General features: G+C 33.8%; 2 protein-coding genes across 2 annotated transcripts; one reads left to right on the top strand and one right to left on the bottom strand.

The window, feature by feature from the left end:
- The first annotated feature begins 3,366 nt into the window (after positions 1 to 3,366).
- On the top strand, positions 3,367 to 5,035 carry LOC145970575 (high choriolytic enzyme 1-like). The gene is made up of 5 exons (XM_083097442.1): positions 3,367 to 3,479; positions 3,611 to 3,766; positions 3,938 to 4,264; positions 4,341 to 4,477; positions 4,625 to 5,035. The coding sequence occupies exons 1-5, from the start codon at positions 3,389 to 3,391 to the stop codon at positions 4,967 to 4,969; spliced, it is 1,056 nt and encodes a 351-aa protein (XP_082953568.1). The 5' UTR covers positions 3,367 to 3,388; the 3' UTR covers positions 4,970 to 5,035.
- On the bottom strand, positions 4,578 to 7,187 carry LOC145970574 (U11/U12 small nuclear ribonucleoprotein 48 kDa protein). Its single transcript, XM_083097440.1, has 5 exons — positions 6,857 to 7,187; positions 6,622 to 6,790; positions 6,467 to 6,529; positions 5,989 to 6,133; positions 4,578 to 5,877 (listed from the first exon to the last, which is right to left on the bottom strand). The coding sequence occupies exons 1-5, from the start codon at positions 6,989 to 6,991 to the stop codon at positions 5,232 to 5,234; spliced, it is 1,158 nt and encodes a 385-aa protein (XP_082953566.1). The 5' UTR covers positions 6,992 to 7,187; the 3' UTR covers positions 4,578 to 5,231.
- Between the last annotated feature and the right edge of the window lie 8,609 nt (positions 7,188 to 15,796).

The raw sequence follows: 15,796 nt of genomic DNA, 5'->3' as shown, positions 1-15,796 counted from the left end.
GCGCGCTACTGTTTATATTTTATATTGCCAAAGTCGAACACCGTGTTATCAATAATTCGTTGCCAAAATATTTTATATATTATAAAATATACATTAACGCGGAATATTAAATTAATGAAGTATTTTAATTTATTGATTAAAATTTGATTTATTGATTATTTATTAAACAATTTATCCTTTCATTATGCTAATTATTTGCATCTATAATTCGATTGATTTACTTCGTGTTCTCTCACAATCCAAATTACATTTAGATTGTCAAGTAGAACGATAAAGTAACACGGATGAAATATATTTGTGACTCTAAATATTATAATAATTATTATTGTCCGTAAAAATCGCAACGATCGAAGTAATTATTTAATATTTTGGATTTCTATCATTTAATCGATTTTCGATTAAATTGTATATTGTTTAATAACAAGGATTGAGAAAATTTAAAGCATTGGTCGAAATATAGTTAATTTTAATATTAAAGCTTTAACATAGCGCGCTACTGTTTATTTTTTGTATTGCCAAAGTCGAATACCGTGTTATCGATAATTCGTTGCCGAAATATTTTATATATTATAAAATATACGCTAACGCGGAATATTAAATTATAGAAGTATTTTCATTAATTAATTAAAATTATTTTTATTAATAATTAGCATAACGAAAAGTTCCGTGATAAGTTATTTATTAAATAACTTATCACGGAACTTTTCGTTATGCTAATTATTTGAATTTATTCGATTATTTTATTTTCAAAGTCAAATTCTATAATATTTAGTTTTGCATTTTAGAAGACTGACTTAGAGCGAGCTAAATAAATAAATAAATAAATAAATAAAAAATAAATAAATGATGTTGAGAAGAAAAAAAACACACATAAATAAATAAATAAATAATAGCGTGGAAAGAGAGAACATACTAATATTTTTATATAATAAATTATTATTAATTAAATTATTTATATTTTTATTTATATTATTTATATTATCAGAGACATATATGTTACTCTCTGAGAACATTCGTGGACATTGGCTTTGTAGTTCATGTTCACGTTTTTAATGTCCACAGAGGGAGTATCGCTTCCAGGGATCACCTAAAAGCGGGCCATGACATCTTTCAGTCTTCTTTCTGCCTAAAAGCGGGCCATGACATCTCTCAGTCTTCTCTCTGATTATGAGTACGCACTAACGCCCACTTTATACTGTTGGAGCAGGGAGAAATAGTAAGTCAAGTATGGTCGGTAAGAAGCCTTTGATGATAACAGAGAAAAGACAATTCGCGAGAAAAAAATCAATATGCATTTTGTAAACTAAATACAATAAGTTATATATGATGAATTATATATGAATTAATTCTTTACTATATACAATTGCAGATAAACAAAATAAATGTTAAAAACTAATAATTACATCGTATATGCATGTTTATTAATTTATATAAATATTCTTTTAATTATGTATTTTTTTCTCATTTTAAATCACACTTTACGATTAATCAAGCAATTATAATCATTAAACAATGTAAGAATGCTATTATATGTCCGAATCTTCCTACTTCTCAGTACATATTGAGAATTATATCTTTCAGTACATAATAATATTAAATTTATAAAAGTATATCTGTAGAATTTTTTGTGTTTTTTGTTATATTTAATTTATAAGATTCAAGATGTGATTTTACATAGAAATTTCGTTTTAATTTTTTGCTTCAAGTAGACAATAAATTATTTTCCATTTACTCGCTTAATTTCAAATAATCGATGTTTAATATTTTGAATCTCTTGTCGGAATCATATTAGAAATTAAATTAGAAACTGACAAAAAAGAGATATATTTTTGATTTTATGTTAGTATTTTATAAACTTTATATCTATTTTATGATGAAAAATAGAATAAGAATTAGCTAAGTCTAGTTTCCCCACGTAATAGTAAGCGAGAGTTTTATAACAACATTATATTAAATTAATATATTCTTTTCGCTTTTTGTTATTATAATGTGTTTTTTAATAAACTAATATTGAAAAAAGAAAGAAGTGTTGTTGCTTCTCTGCGCTCCAACTACCGCGCGTTGGCTCTTATGCTATTTTCTTTTTAATTTTTTAATATATTCTGTCACATTACTACTGTTGTAATATCGCAAAATAATATATATTACAGTTTTTTACCACACAGATAATTTGCATTATATTATTTATTAGTTCCACGTTATATTGTTGCAACAGTGTTTATTGGGCCATGTGCTCTCTGATTGAACATAGTGTCTAAATCTTTAATAAATCTTTTGTAATTGATTTGTGTCAGAATAATTCCTTCGATAAAACATTTGCTATTGCATGATAATTTCTATCACTGTAACAAATATTAATTGTACGGTGTTAAAATCTTATTGTAAAATTATACGGTGTTAATGTTTATGAGAGTAAAAGAAATTACGATAGAAGAACACTTTTGTTACGCGCAGTCTGTTATAACTTTTTCATTAAAATATACTTATATTTGTAAGAAAATTAAAATTGCTATGACGAAAACATAATTTTTGAAATGAAAATCTCTCTAAAATGCACAGAAAATATTACTTTTTGATGAAAATGAAAAAATTATTTTTTACAAGCACAAATCTCACAATATCAAATATTCACAGTACATAAAAACGAACTATCATCATAGAATGATAACATATTCGAAAACAGATCATCCATATTATAAAATTCGCCTATTAAGTGTTTTGCTTGAAAATTAATATGATAATATATTGGTAATAAAAGATTGATAATATATATATTTATATGAGAGCAAAAGTTTATAAGAGAGCATTTGTTTTAATCGCGGATTTTGCTGAGTTTCTGCTGTTAACTCTACGTTAAACTATTGTAGATCTACTTGATTTTTATCAACTTGCCCACACTTTGACAAATTTTATATGTATTTTTTAAAATTTTCAAACATTTTGCAAAATGTGTTTTCGACAGACTTTGTTGTTTGGACTATTTGAATATAATTCTGATGAACTGCTGTAATAAAAATTATATGAGCGATATAAAAATTAATTGGTCAAAATTTCATTGGCAATTATTGTGAATTCATAATGCTCCATTTCTTAACAATGGTTTCCCAATTTAATTTGCTAACAATGACATTTCGAATCATTGAGGATTATCGGTGAAAATAATTCTAATAACATTTTGATTGTTGTTATTCTAAGACTTTGATTGATAAAACATGTCGAATCAATATTAATTTCACTACAATGCGAGCCAGCAAACTCATCGCCAGTCTATGTTTATAATTTATCCGAAAGGATGCAGAAAACTCGATGGTTGTGTAGTTGTTTGTTTTCATTAACATTAGTAATTTTATTAGGAAACTGGCTTGTCACAGATGTTAACGCACATTTGATGCAGTTTCTCAATCCGTGGAGAAGATCGGAGCCATCAAGATTGATGCAAACAAGGAGAACCACTTCCGGGACTGTCATTAGTTATAGACGTAAGTGAAGAAGTTTATTCATTAATTTGTTACTTGTCTAGATAATGTGCAAGCGCGTGTAAAAGATACGACAAAAATAAAGTCTGAAAAAAATGTCACAATGTCTTATGACAATAATATTTTATACACAGTGGATAAGTGGTCTCAATACGATAATCCTGAAGAAGGTGCAGAACAAGCAGAAGGAGATATACATGTTTCGCGGAAATCGAGAAAAACTATTACTACGGATAAAGCTTTATTATGGACCAATGGTGTCGTCAACTATTACGTTCATTCTTCCATAGGTGAAAATTCTCATTTCTTTGATAATTTTAAATCGTACAGAAATAATAATAAAAAAAACATACATATAATAATTATACATATGACAATTCTTTTTACGCCATTCCAACTTAAAATCAAGTAACATGTTGAAAAACTATCTCTAAACATGGGGTTTACATTATCTGCTTCAGTTAATGAACCGACGAAACTTGTTATGCTGGAGAGCGCATTGCAAACTGTGATGTCGAAGACTTGTATTAAATTCGTACGCATTCAAGAATATGAGAAACTTCCGGCGAACAATTGGATCAACATTACGGGTCATCGAAAGGGTTGTTTCTCCAATTTAGGACGTAACGCATATAGACCTACAAACCTGAATTTAAACGTGGATGGCTGTTTCTATTTAATTGGACACCCGATACACGAAATACTACATGCCTTAGGTGTAAATCACGAACACATGAGACCAGATCGCGACAAATACGTCACTATAATATGGGAAAACATAGAAAAGGGTAATCAATACTGACTTCCTCCCCTAACATGCAATTAACGCTGAATTGAAGGTAGAAATAATAAATCAATTTTCAGGGCAGGAATACAATTTCCACAATCTGAATAAAAATATCGTAACAGCTTATGGATTCCCGTATGATTACGATAGCGTAATGCATTATTCGATGACTGCATTCTCTATAAATAGATCAATTCCAACAATAATACCTACGGTAACTATGCGATAAATTCTCACAAATAAAAACCTGAAAGATATTTTAAAGATAAAATTGTGTTAATATTTATGTCTAATTTATTATATTAAACAATATATTGTTGGTTCAAGATTTTTATTGAAAGAATAAAATTTTATCTTTTAGGCTTCTCCTGTGGAAATTGGCCAAAGAGATCACATATCTTATTATGATATACAGAAATTGTTAATTGCTTACAATTGCAGTTCCATGGATACTAAAAATAAATCTATACTTGAAACAGAAGTGAAACCGCAAATTTCGCAACGAATGTTTACCACATATAATTCGAAATCAAACAAATTAGAAAAAAATAGAAAGTACCCTAAATCAGAGAAATCAATGAATAGATATAATCAAGTAACTATTCCTAGATCTATACATCTTAATCAGCCTTATAATTATCCTGTACCCTTGTGTGTGAATCCAATATATTTATATGTAGATTTTCATTTTTATTTTAAGAAATAAAAAAAATATTTGATGAAATAAACTAAATGGAATTTTCAAATGTGATTATAATTAAAAAATATATTTAATCGATAATAACAGAGAATGACATTTCATTAAGTACATATTATTCATGTTAGATTTATTTTAAGATTATTTAACAAATTCATTAAGTACATAATATTCATGCTAGATTTACTTCAAGATTATTTACAAATTTACTCGCTTTGCATATATGAGACACAAATTCAAATATTATCTTTTTATTCTTAAAATTGGCTTATCAATAATCTTTATTTTTCTTTTTTCGTTTATGATCTCTATGTTTCGAATGTCTTTCTTCTGTTTTTTCTGATGATTTGTCACGATTCTGAGATTTATGTTTCTTTTCATGATGTCTATCTTTATATCTATCTTTACTTCGATGTTTACTTTTTTTATGTGATTTTCGATCTTTTGAATGGGATTTTCTATGTTCGCTACGCCTATGTTTTTTATATGTTTCGTCTGAATATCTTTCCTGTCTGTTTTGATCTCTTGATCGATGATAATCTTTTTCCTCTGAATGTTCTCTTTTTATCTCATCCCTCTTGCTACTGTAATGATCATTTCTTCCTCTAGAATACAAATCATCATAATTTCGCGAAGAAGTATGAAATACTTTATATAAACATTCGGTTTTGTCTTGTGTTGCTTCATGATTTGAATCATTTGATTCAATAGTCTGAACATGATCTGAATTATTTTGCTCCAACATGTAATCTGTATATATCTCCATTTGTTGATTAATCAATTCTCTGAGTATTTCAACATGAGATTTCTTATTTGTATGAACACCTCTATGTTTTGCTCTACGTCTTTTCAAATTACGTTCTTGAACTAACAATTCCAGAAAAGATAATTCCTTGTCTTGTTTCTCTTGGTGTTTCCTGAAAATAAATTTATATTTTTATATATATATATATATATATATATATATATAATATATATATATATTTTTTTTTATAGTATTGATATTATAGACATTATTATTGACTTACAAATTGCCAATGTCTGCAATATCCTGTCCAATGTCTGGTTTTGTAGTATTAGAGATGACATAATCATATAATGCTTTTCTCTCATCGCTGGTAAAATCTGTGAGAAGTCTATCAGATGTACGTGGTATTAACCGCTCACTTATACCTATTATCAAGTGTCAAGAATTCATATTTTTTGAAATTATAACAATTATAAAACAATTAAAACATTTGAGCTAAAATAAGCTACTTTCTTGCAATTTTAAAATTATTGGTATAGTTCTTATTAATCTTATTGATAGAAAAATGACAAATATCTTAAATTATCACAATATATCCATTTTAATTGTTTTATATGATTAAATATTGAGTAAAGGATATGTAAAAGGATATATTGATTCCACACCAAGTATAACACTCATAACTTGCTGCAAAAAATTCTCCATTATCACTTAAAATTTATAAAAATGCATATACTTTCTATATATATTTTACTAACCAATTTGCATTGCTGGATTTTGATCCTTGGCCTTTTTTAGAACTTCATTTTGTAATTTTTCATCTACAACAAATATTTTATAGTGTAATATAAGATATTACTTCTAAAAAATAAAGAATTTATTTTGTATGTTTTACAGTATGAAATTTGCTTACCAAATTTTATACTGTACGGTGAATCTGTTGGTAAATTTGGCTCCGATAATGGGATATCCAATTTTCCATAACCTTCAGTTTTCCATTGACAAGAAATAAGATGATCACTAAGAGATCCTTCGGTTAATTGGTGGGATGGATCATATGGACATGTGAAATACTCCTTGTCCTATATAAATATCATAGTTAAGTTATAATAATGATATCTTTATGATAACAATCTAATAATACTTACAATATTTGCCATTGTACTCTCCATTGTCCAGCCTAAGGCTCCAACAATATTGGTGATTTCTTTATTAACTTCATCAGTGAAATTCTTTAGCTCCTCTAATTGTTGTTTACGAGAATCACTTATAATTTTTGACATATTAATTTTGTTTTCGATCAACTATTTCGTACAGTAATTTAAATTTATGTCAAGTATTTTGAATTCTTTCATTGAATACGATGCATTTGTTGGCTTATGTCGGATTTGAATCAATTTGAATGCCAAATTACAGCCAGAAATAGTCAAGGAAAATTAGGTTATGCTAGGTTATGGTTAAAATATATTTACCACATGTTTATTTGTGCGCAGACGTAAATACGTAATATGTACATAGTGACATCTATTGGTGGGAATAGATGATGATGTTGGTAAGATGATACGAGGATTTTTCTCGATTGGTACACTAGAAATTAATTAGAATCAATATTTTATTATCGACATCCTGATGTTAACATTATTAGACATGTTTCTTTTGTAGTCGATTTTGTAGTCAATAAAATTAAATTAATTATATATCACATGCAATTATATATTACATGATAATGCAAATTATATATTACACGTAAATTATATATATATCATTAAAACTATTTCCTATGAACCTAATTAAACAAATATACATAAATATTATATAAGTAAGAAAAGACAAGATACGATATATATTTAAAGATTTTTCTATTTTTTATTTTTCAATAGAGAGATATAGTTACGTATGATGTGTGAGAAATAAAGAAACTTGTTTTTTTTTCTCTTTCAAAATATTTAAAGACAAGTTACGTATTTATTGTCTTTGTCTATATATGTAATGAAAATAATAACCGATTCAAATTGATGAACTTCCCTTTTCTTCTTGATCTTATCTCTTTTATCTCTTATATAAAGACCCATCTTACACATTCGCAGTTATAAATATTCCTTGTTATAAATATTTTTTATCGCGTCTCTCTCAAAATATAAATATACAAGCATTCTTTTTATTTTTTATGCTTATTAGTTTATATTTTTTAATAATATATTAATAATAATTATATTATTTCTCATTCATCTTCTATAAATACTAATGGCTACAATTTTAAATGTTAATTTCTCTCCATGAATGTCTTAATATTGTTTCGCACATCAGGTAACTGATAATAAGCATCGCTATAACGAATACTAATAAATGAAATTACAATAGCTTCAACGTAACTGTACCTGCTGTTTTCCTTCACCTGTGTAATGATCTTTTCGAAATGTCCAAAGAAGGTTGTTTGCATCCCAACAAATGGCGCAGCAAAAAAAGTCAATGCAAAAACGTGGAAATGTTGAGCGAATAACGTGCAAACATTGCATTTTCTACGAATTCACGCTGCTTCGAGTCAATAGGGGTGGCCTTAATTAAAGTCAAATTATGCAAAGAAACGTATCTCTGCAAACGAATACTGTCATTTCGAATGCATATTATCGAAAGAATTAAAAAAAGATTCGACTTTAACATGGCCTCTTGGAAATATATAGTTCATTAAAACCGTCACTATATAAATGCATAAAGCTCTCCTTTGATTTATTTTTTGATGAGTAAATATTTGATACATATTTATCATTTATATGCAGTGAATTAATCAACTCATTAGGAAAATCATAATTTAAAGTTATCATCCATCTGACAATATTTGTGACTCTTTTTAGAAGATTAATAGGGAAACCGTCAATTATTGACATATTAATTAGAAGCAGTCATTGAAGCGCGACAATTTTCGCGAAAATAAATCGAGCGCAGTCGCGGGGTATTCCCGACTTCTCTTCGAAGAGAGAGAAGAAAAGAAGAATCACTAGCTGCCGTGAATCAAAACGACAGCTACAAAAGGCAAGACAAAGTGCCTTTTCGCCGTGAGAGAACCAAATTCGCGTGCGAATCGCGTGGATGTTTCCGTCGGCGTCTCCGATGAGGGCAGAGGGGAAAGGGACAAGGGTGAGAGCGGGCAAGAGGAAGACGGAATGAGTGAAAGAGCGAGATGGAGCGAGTCGCGGAAGAGAGCCGCGGGGAAACGAGAGAGGGAGAGAGAGCGAGAGAGAGAGACGAGAGAGCGAAATGGCTCTCGACTGCCGCTACCAGACAAAGAAGCCCGTCAAGCACGATGATGGACGCCTTCATGAACGACCCTACGGAGCCCCGTACATCACTTTTATTACCGCCGTCCTCATTTTCATATTTCATATTTACATTTCTAGACCGCCGTAAATCAGCGAATTTATGGGTAATTAGGCCTTTGTGCCGTGTGGACCCACACCGCGCCGAGGGCTCGGGGCTTATCGAACGATACGGAGAGCCGCCGGCGGCTTATACCGCATAGAGAGGGTGGACTTTTCCCTTTCTCGCCTCCGCCTCCCGCCTCCCCCCCTCCCCCCTTCAGCATCGCCGACAGTGCGACTCACCGCGTCGTTCCTTTACCCCGCGGAGAAGCGAACAGAATGACTTTTCCCGACGAATTCTCTCTCATTGTCAGCGCGAGAGGCCCCCCCCTCTCGCCTCATCCCCGGCGAGGGAATCCCAAAGTTCGTGCGCGACGAGAAGGAGGTTGCGCCAAGTTTCCGCGAGTAATAAAAATCTAAGGCAGATTGGAAGGATTGTTCAATTTTATTTACCGCGATGTCCGCCGCGGAACGTGTGTTAAAACTTTTACATCCTCTTCGTTAAGGTGCGCTTCCGTATAGTTACCTATCGTACGTCGCGCGCGATGCACTTGGAAGTACTCGCTCGCGGCCAATTCGTGCTTCGAGCCTGAGATTGATTGCGGGTTAAACAAGTTCGCTTTACGCTTCATTTAGCGAATTCATGAAACAAAACAACGTTTATGTTTAAATAGAAAATCTATATATGACCCAACTTGAGACACAATAATTAAAAAAAATTTATACACTTTATACGCAAATCTTTGATTATTTTCAAATTTTTAGAATGACTTCGTTTTTTTTTTAAATATTTAAAATATCTCTCGAAAAGTTATTGCACGTATAATACTGCTATTCTGAATAATACACGGTCGTGATTGAAAGATTAATTTTCCATTCTCATCTTGCGTATTTGCAGCGGCAGACCGGATCTTATGACGGCTTCAGGGAAGGCATCGGAAGTTGACGTCGATGAACGGGAGCTATTTCGAGTTCCTCAGCGTTGCTCGAGAAGGAGGCACTGACGTTGTTAGCAGCGAGCTACGAGCCGTTGAGCGTATTACGGCCTCATAAAGGTCTCCGTTAATATTTAATAGTGCGTTTTAATGGTGCACGCAGGTGCGAGTACATCGTGTCATCTACTTTCCGCCCTTCGCGTGCATCCTAAGTATCTGTTAATGACGGCTTACAACGAAATGGCAAAGTTCCTCCCTCCTTCGACTGTTCTTTCTCGCTACATTGATGCACAAGTTTGCCGTCGCGATTCGGTTGTTGTAGCATTACGATCCTTCTTAAATTATAACTTTATGGTTTTGGCGAGAATCGTTGCGGAAATGGCAGATTTTCACTCTCTCTCTCTCTCTCTCTCTTATATTTCACCTATTTTCATTATTTAATGTGACTAGCACTATTGTATTTAAATGACAGTGAGATAGTTGAGAGTTTTAAAATTAATTATTAAACATTCAAATAATATTACTAACAAAATTTAGACAAGGAGCATTTTTAGAATATCTTGTCAAGTCTCTCTCTGTCAAACATTTGATAAAAAGTAAGCCCAAAATTCAAGAGCATAATTTAGATCTAAGATCGATACGCTTCAATTAATATCGATAAAATATTAGTCGTTGAATGTCTTGATTTTTACGATGATCATTTGTATGTTTATTTATGAATTGTGCATGAAATCTTCATAACATATTTATTACATCCAAACAATGCGTTCAATTGTGCCAAGTATTGATCAATATTGATAACTGTATGTAACGATACATCAGCATCAGAACATCCGCATTTATCGCATGCAAATTATTTGATTCGTATTGCAATATTCGGCAAACCGTCTCTAAACATTTGTTGAATGTTTATCTGGTGCATTAGCAGCTTACAGTGCATATCTAAATGCAACCACTCGCCCAGTACTTGTCAAGCCGAGATAGGTAATGCATTGTATAGATCATGTGACGCGTATGACAATGTAATAATTCATATCAACGTGATAATTCCACGACTGAATATGACAAAAACAAAATTTATTAAATAAATATGATGCATTTGTATATTTGTCCCTCGTATTTTTGACAAATAAATACGTTTCCGGTTGCACGGAAAAAGCCTTTCGAGACATATAACTTTACGCGGAAAAAAATTTGTTCAATTTTATTAATGTGTAATTTTTTATTACCGTGCAGTGTAATACCTACGTTAGTCGTCGTCGCATCTATTGTAGCACGATGTGAAGCAAAGCTTACACTAATAAATTTAAAGATAATTTTACTTTGACACCAAAAAAATTCTGCATCACGAATGTGACATGTGTCATGCGCGATCAGACAAGATAATCTCATCCCATTGTACTATAAGAGATTAAATGTCGATCATTCGATGGAATATTTGATGAATGGCCGTGTCCGGAGCCTAAGTCAAGTGTATCAACGTCTCGTAGCCGTCAATGCCTTGGATAAGCTATCGGGCGCGAACAAATGCGTTGTCGCGACATAATTTCGCGCGAAGCCCGAGTGAATTATGCGCACGATTGTCGTGCGATATAACACGCAACGAAAGCGTGATGAACAATCGGCGATTGACGGAGGTAGGGCTGCTTCGTGTTCCGATAGATTTGATACGCGCGACTTTTTGATTAGTCCGACGTACTCGCTGCTCACGAGGAATAACAATCAATTGTTCCCCGATGTGTTTATCACCGTCTTGTATTTATAGCATCCCAGCATCTCTCGCGCTGCGTATTTCATCGATCAGCGCATTCGCTTGTACACGAACGTGCGTAATAAGCCAGTCGACTAATTCAAAATCACTCGTCCCCGGCGCCCGTTTAATCCCCACGAGCGAATTAATCTTGTCGTTTGTGCCAATCATTCTTTCGGTAATTTACGATCAATATTCTGCGATGACGCGACCGCGATCGGCCGAGTCCTATAACAATCGATTCGATACGATTAATGCTTGATTCCTCCTTCCCATTTTCTATGATTGCGCACGTGTTTCTATTTTCGCGTGCACGAGATGTGTACGTGCACGATACGAGACCGATTCGTAGAAGCTGTTAGTCCGCTTTTCATATCTTAATGAGACCCGTTTGTCGTTTAAAGTTTCCACGCGCCGTAGGGTGGTAGAAGCGTGCAAATCGGAACGGCGATTCTCTCCCTAAACCCTTTAATTAGTAGTCATAAATTGTGGCAATACAGGTTGATAATGCTTCGCGCTCGGTTAATTTATGCCTTCGAATTACACTCGCTGAACCGATCCCAAAGTTTTGCATAATCGTCGTTATTCCATCGCGATAATGTCTTTCTATTAAACAACTTTTCGCGCGGGAGACGACTCCTAACTCTTTACGCGTGATGGCTTCGATGTAATCAGTGATATATTGCGCATTTATATAATTTATGCGGTATGATACAAGTCGCAAAATGTTGTAGATTTATTGGATTTTCCTCCATTTACGCGGCAATTGTTTCTCGCCCAAGATTAACGCGCACACGGATCTAAGTTTTATCTTTTTTATTTAATAGCTTCTCAATCTTTAATGGTTTAACCTTTCTGATTATTTAAATTAAAACTGTCAAATATATAAAAATAGAGATTAAAAATTCGTTATTTATTTGCACTCCAACCTGCATTTGAAGTTTAATTTATGAATAACTTTTTATTTTCAATTGTTTTTAATTTTTAATTATTATCGACTCGATTTTCTGTTGAGACAAAATTAGTTGTGAATGAATTTATTATAGAGAAAGTGAGCGCGCTTTTACATATTTAAAAAGAATATTTATATTTTAAAAAGGCATCAATAAAGAATTATAGAGAGCAAATCTAGTAAATTAAAGAAAAATGTAATAATATAAACAAAAAGAGAAACAAATTTGGTGAATTTCGAGAATTTATTTGCGTCTGTCAATTCGAAAAGTTTGTCCTCATAACATGTGTTGCTTGTTATAGCTTGTTATAAATTAAACATTGATCATCAAAAGAATCAAATTGTGTAAGGATGCATTCCTAAAGAGTGGACGTAATGTGCGTATATTTACTTTAGTACCCACCTGTTGCAGCAACCCAGTTTCTTACATACACCCAACGGAAACTTTTTAAACTTACCAAGGAGCCTTTTAAATTCCTGACCTTGCATGACGTTTAAGAATGCGCAATTAACTAGGTACGCAGTCACAAAAATAAGTGCACATGCAACTTTCTTTTTTCTAACTCGCAACGATTAAAAATTCCGGCAAACAAAACTCTCAACAACAAACTATTTTCTATTCACATTTTTGAATTAGATCGAGTCAGAGTTTTCAAGAGTGCAAAAATCAATAATCCTATGCAATCATTTGCTCTTTTGTGTTTCAATAATTAAATTCAATCTCTTGCATTCAGTTACCAAACGATTTATTCTTGCTATGTTACACGTGGTTTTCGGGTAATGTTTCAAGATGTCGCGACGATGCAGATGACGCGCACGAAATCGCGCGCCAAAAAGCGCGCCATTTCCTAAGTATCCTTTGATAGATCGAGGTCGTAAAATTCCAAGTTGTTTGTGTTTATTATCGTACAAGTGGATCGTTGATTTAATCGGTTTAGGCACAGATATTGTGATCATGTATACAAGTACGTGAGTGTGTGTGTGAGTTTCTCGCGATACCGGCTTCAGGAATAATCGAGCAAGCAGTTCTTTCCGCAAGATTCCGATTTTTAGGTATGTATAAGGTTAGGTTAGGTATAAGATTAAAACAGTAATTGCTTTTTAAGACTTGTCAAGCGGTTTTCTGATAAATATAATAAATATAAAGAATCGTAGAATCTAAGAATAATCCAAAAAATTTGCGCAATTTGAAGAAAATAGAAATTCGCTATTTATTATGGCGCGCCATCGCGTTCATCAACGGTATCCGGTTCGATAATTTTGCTCCCTCGGATAGTAACGAGATGCGAGGCGATTCCGCGGGAGAGAAGCGGGACGAAAATATCAAAGACGCTAAAGGGAGACGCGGTTTTTCCATCCGCGATCCGCCAATTAACTGCGTTACACATAATCTATTACCCGGTCGCGCACACGAACTAGTCCCTTCTCGCGTTTGCACGGTTGGCATGGTTGGAATAACCCGGCGAGCTCGCGCGCATAAACAAGCAACGAGGCGGGAGGTGCCCGGGCGCGGGGGTGCACGCGTACCCCCTATCCAAGTGGAAACGTCGGGCCCCGATCGAACTCACGGCCCGCATTTGCATACAATCGCCGTTGCATTCGATCTCGCGCGCGCTCCGGCCGCGTGCATATACATCCTCCTCCTCCTCCTCCTCCTTTCCCTCTTAATGGTAGGCAACGCGCACACGGCTAATTCATTGTATATTTAATATCCAGGCATCTGCGCGCCAGTACGGCCGTTTTTGCTCGACGAAAAGGAGAAAATGCGTCGAGCCAGACGCGTACGCGAGGGTTGTAAGAGAGAAAGAGAGAGAGAGAGAGAAGGAGGGAGAGAAGGGTTGAATAGGGAGGGACGATAAAGAGAGAAAGAGAGACAGTCGCGGACATGGCGCGACGCGTCATTGCACGTGCACGTGCATTGATACCGATATTTATGCCCGCCAGTTAATCATGTCAAAGTCGTTTGATTTGTCGTTGGCTTTTATGGAGGGGAATTAAAACGTTCATTTCGCCACAGACATTCGCCAACAGTGACCGTCCTGCTGGTGCCGCTGCTACCGGCCCTATGAGTTATTCTGTCGGCAGCCTTCGGCCGAATGGCGGGGATGAGCTTTTTGTAAAATTAGCGTGTCTCGTTATACGCCGGAGAATCTGCATTTTTAACGCGTCGATCGAACCTTTTTTTTTTTTCCCCTCCGCTCCGGGCTAAAATTGGACGTGTTGTTTATGGACACGTATGATGAACAAATTTGTACACTCCTCGTAGATTTCAATTGACCCTTCGATTTTTAATTTCGCAAATCTCCGCCTGCAAAATTTACAATAGAGCGCGGATATTTCGGAACGTACGCTCGAAAATAAAGCGCGAATAATGTCCCATATACTTAAAATGAGAATCTAAATTAAAAATTCGCTTGTCATCTCGTCAACATCGGCAAACAGTTTATCGATTCGCGAGAGAAATGTGTCAGAGAGAAAGAGAGAGGTTTCTTTTCTTTTTTTTTTTTTTCAAGCGTCCACGAGAGAGAAACACACACGTCGTAGCTTTATTCAATCCATTTTGCTCGGCAAAGTTCTTTCTCCTTGTCTGAAAAAAGATCGAGCGACGAGAAACGCTTTGATGAAAGGCTCACGTACGAGCAGTATCGTTGCATGGACCTTGTAATATACATAAAGCTTTATCGCCTGCCATCCGTGGAAACTTCGCTGATTGTATTGCAGGACGATAACCGTATCTGTCGCTCCCCGCAATTCTCGAAGCGTACTTGATCCATCCCCGTCTTTGACTCTTCTACTTTTATCCTCCTTTCGCCCGCTTCTCTATTCCGCTAGCATGCCGTGAGACCGCGATTTGTAATTTGATGTTACGATAAAAATAGCATGCTCGCTCCGTCTGAAATTTATACGCATTCGTCTCGTATAGCGTATATTTTTATTTTATTTCTACAAAACGTGCACGGCTTTTAGATAAGAATTTCAAAATTGTTAGTTTGCAAGTTTGCAAGATTCTTTTTTTCCACGCTCGCCTCTAAAAAGGAGCTGAAAATGTAAAAAATAAACGCGATAATCAGAAATAAAATCGGCAAGGATGTTTC

This window comes from Camponotus vicinus, unplaced genomic scaffold (assembly GCF_025532165.1).
Source record: "Camponotus vicinus isolate PSW18456_S1 unplaced genomic scaffold, iyCamVici1.0 SCAF_4, whole genome shotgun sequence".
In the NCBI taxonomy this organism is placed as follows: Eukaryota; Metazoa; Arthropoda; class Insecta; order Hymenoptera; family Formicidae; genus Camponotus; species Camponotus vicinus.
This window is presented reverse-complemented; position numbering and strand designations above follow the sequence as displayed.

Coding starts and splice junctions, on each gene's coding strand:
- LOC145970575 (XM_083097442.1), top strand. CDS start 3,389: ATGCAGTTTCTCAATCCGTGGAGAAGATCGGAGCCATCAAGATTGATG. Junction 4,265..4,340: donor ATGGGAAAACATAGAAAAGG/GTAATCAATACT, acceptor ATCAATTTTCAG/GGCAGGAATACAATTTCCAC. Junction 4,478..4,624: donor TTCCAACAATAATACCTACG/GTAACTATGCGA, acceptor TTTATCTTTTAG/GCTTCTCCTGTGGAAATTGG.
- LOC145970574 (XM_083097440.1), bottom strand. CDS start 6,991: ATGTCAAAAATTATAAGTGATTCTCGTAAACAACAATTAGAGGAGCTA. Junction 6,134..6,466: donor AAATCCAGCAATGCAAATTG/GTTAGTAAAATA, acceptor ACTTGATAATAG/GTATAAGTGAGCGGTTAATA. Junction 5,878..5,988: donor ATTGCAGACATTGGCAATTT/GTAAGTCAATAA, acceptor ATTTATTTTCAG/GAAACACCAAGAGAAACAAG.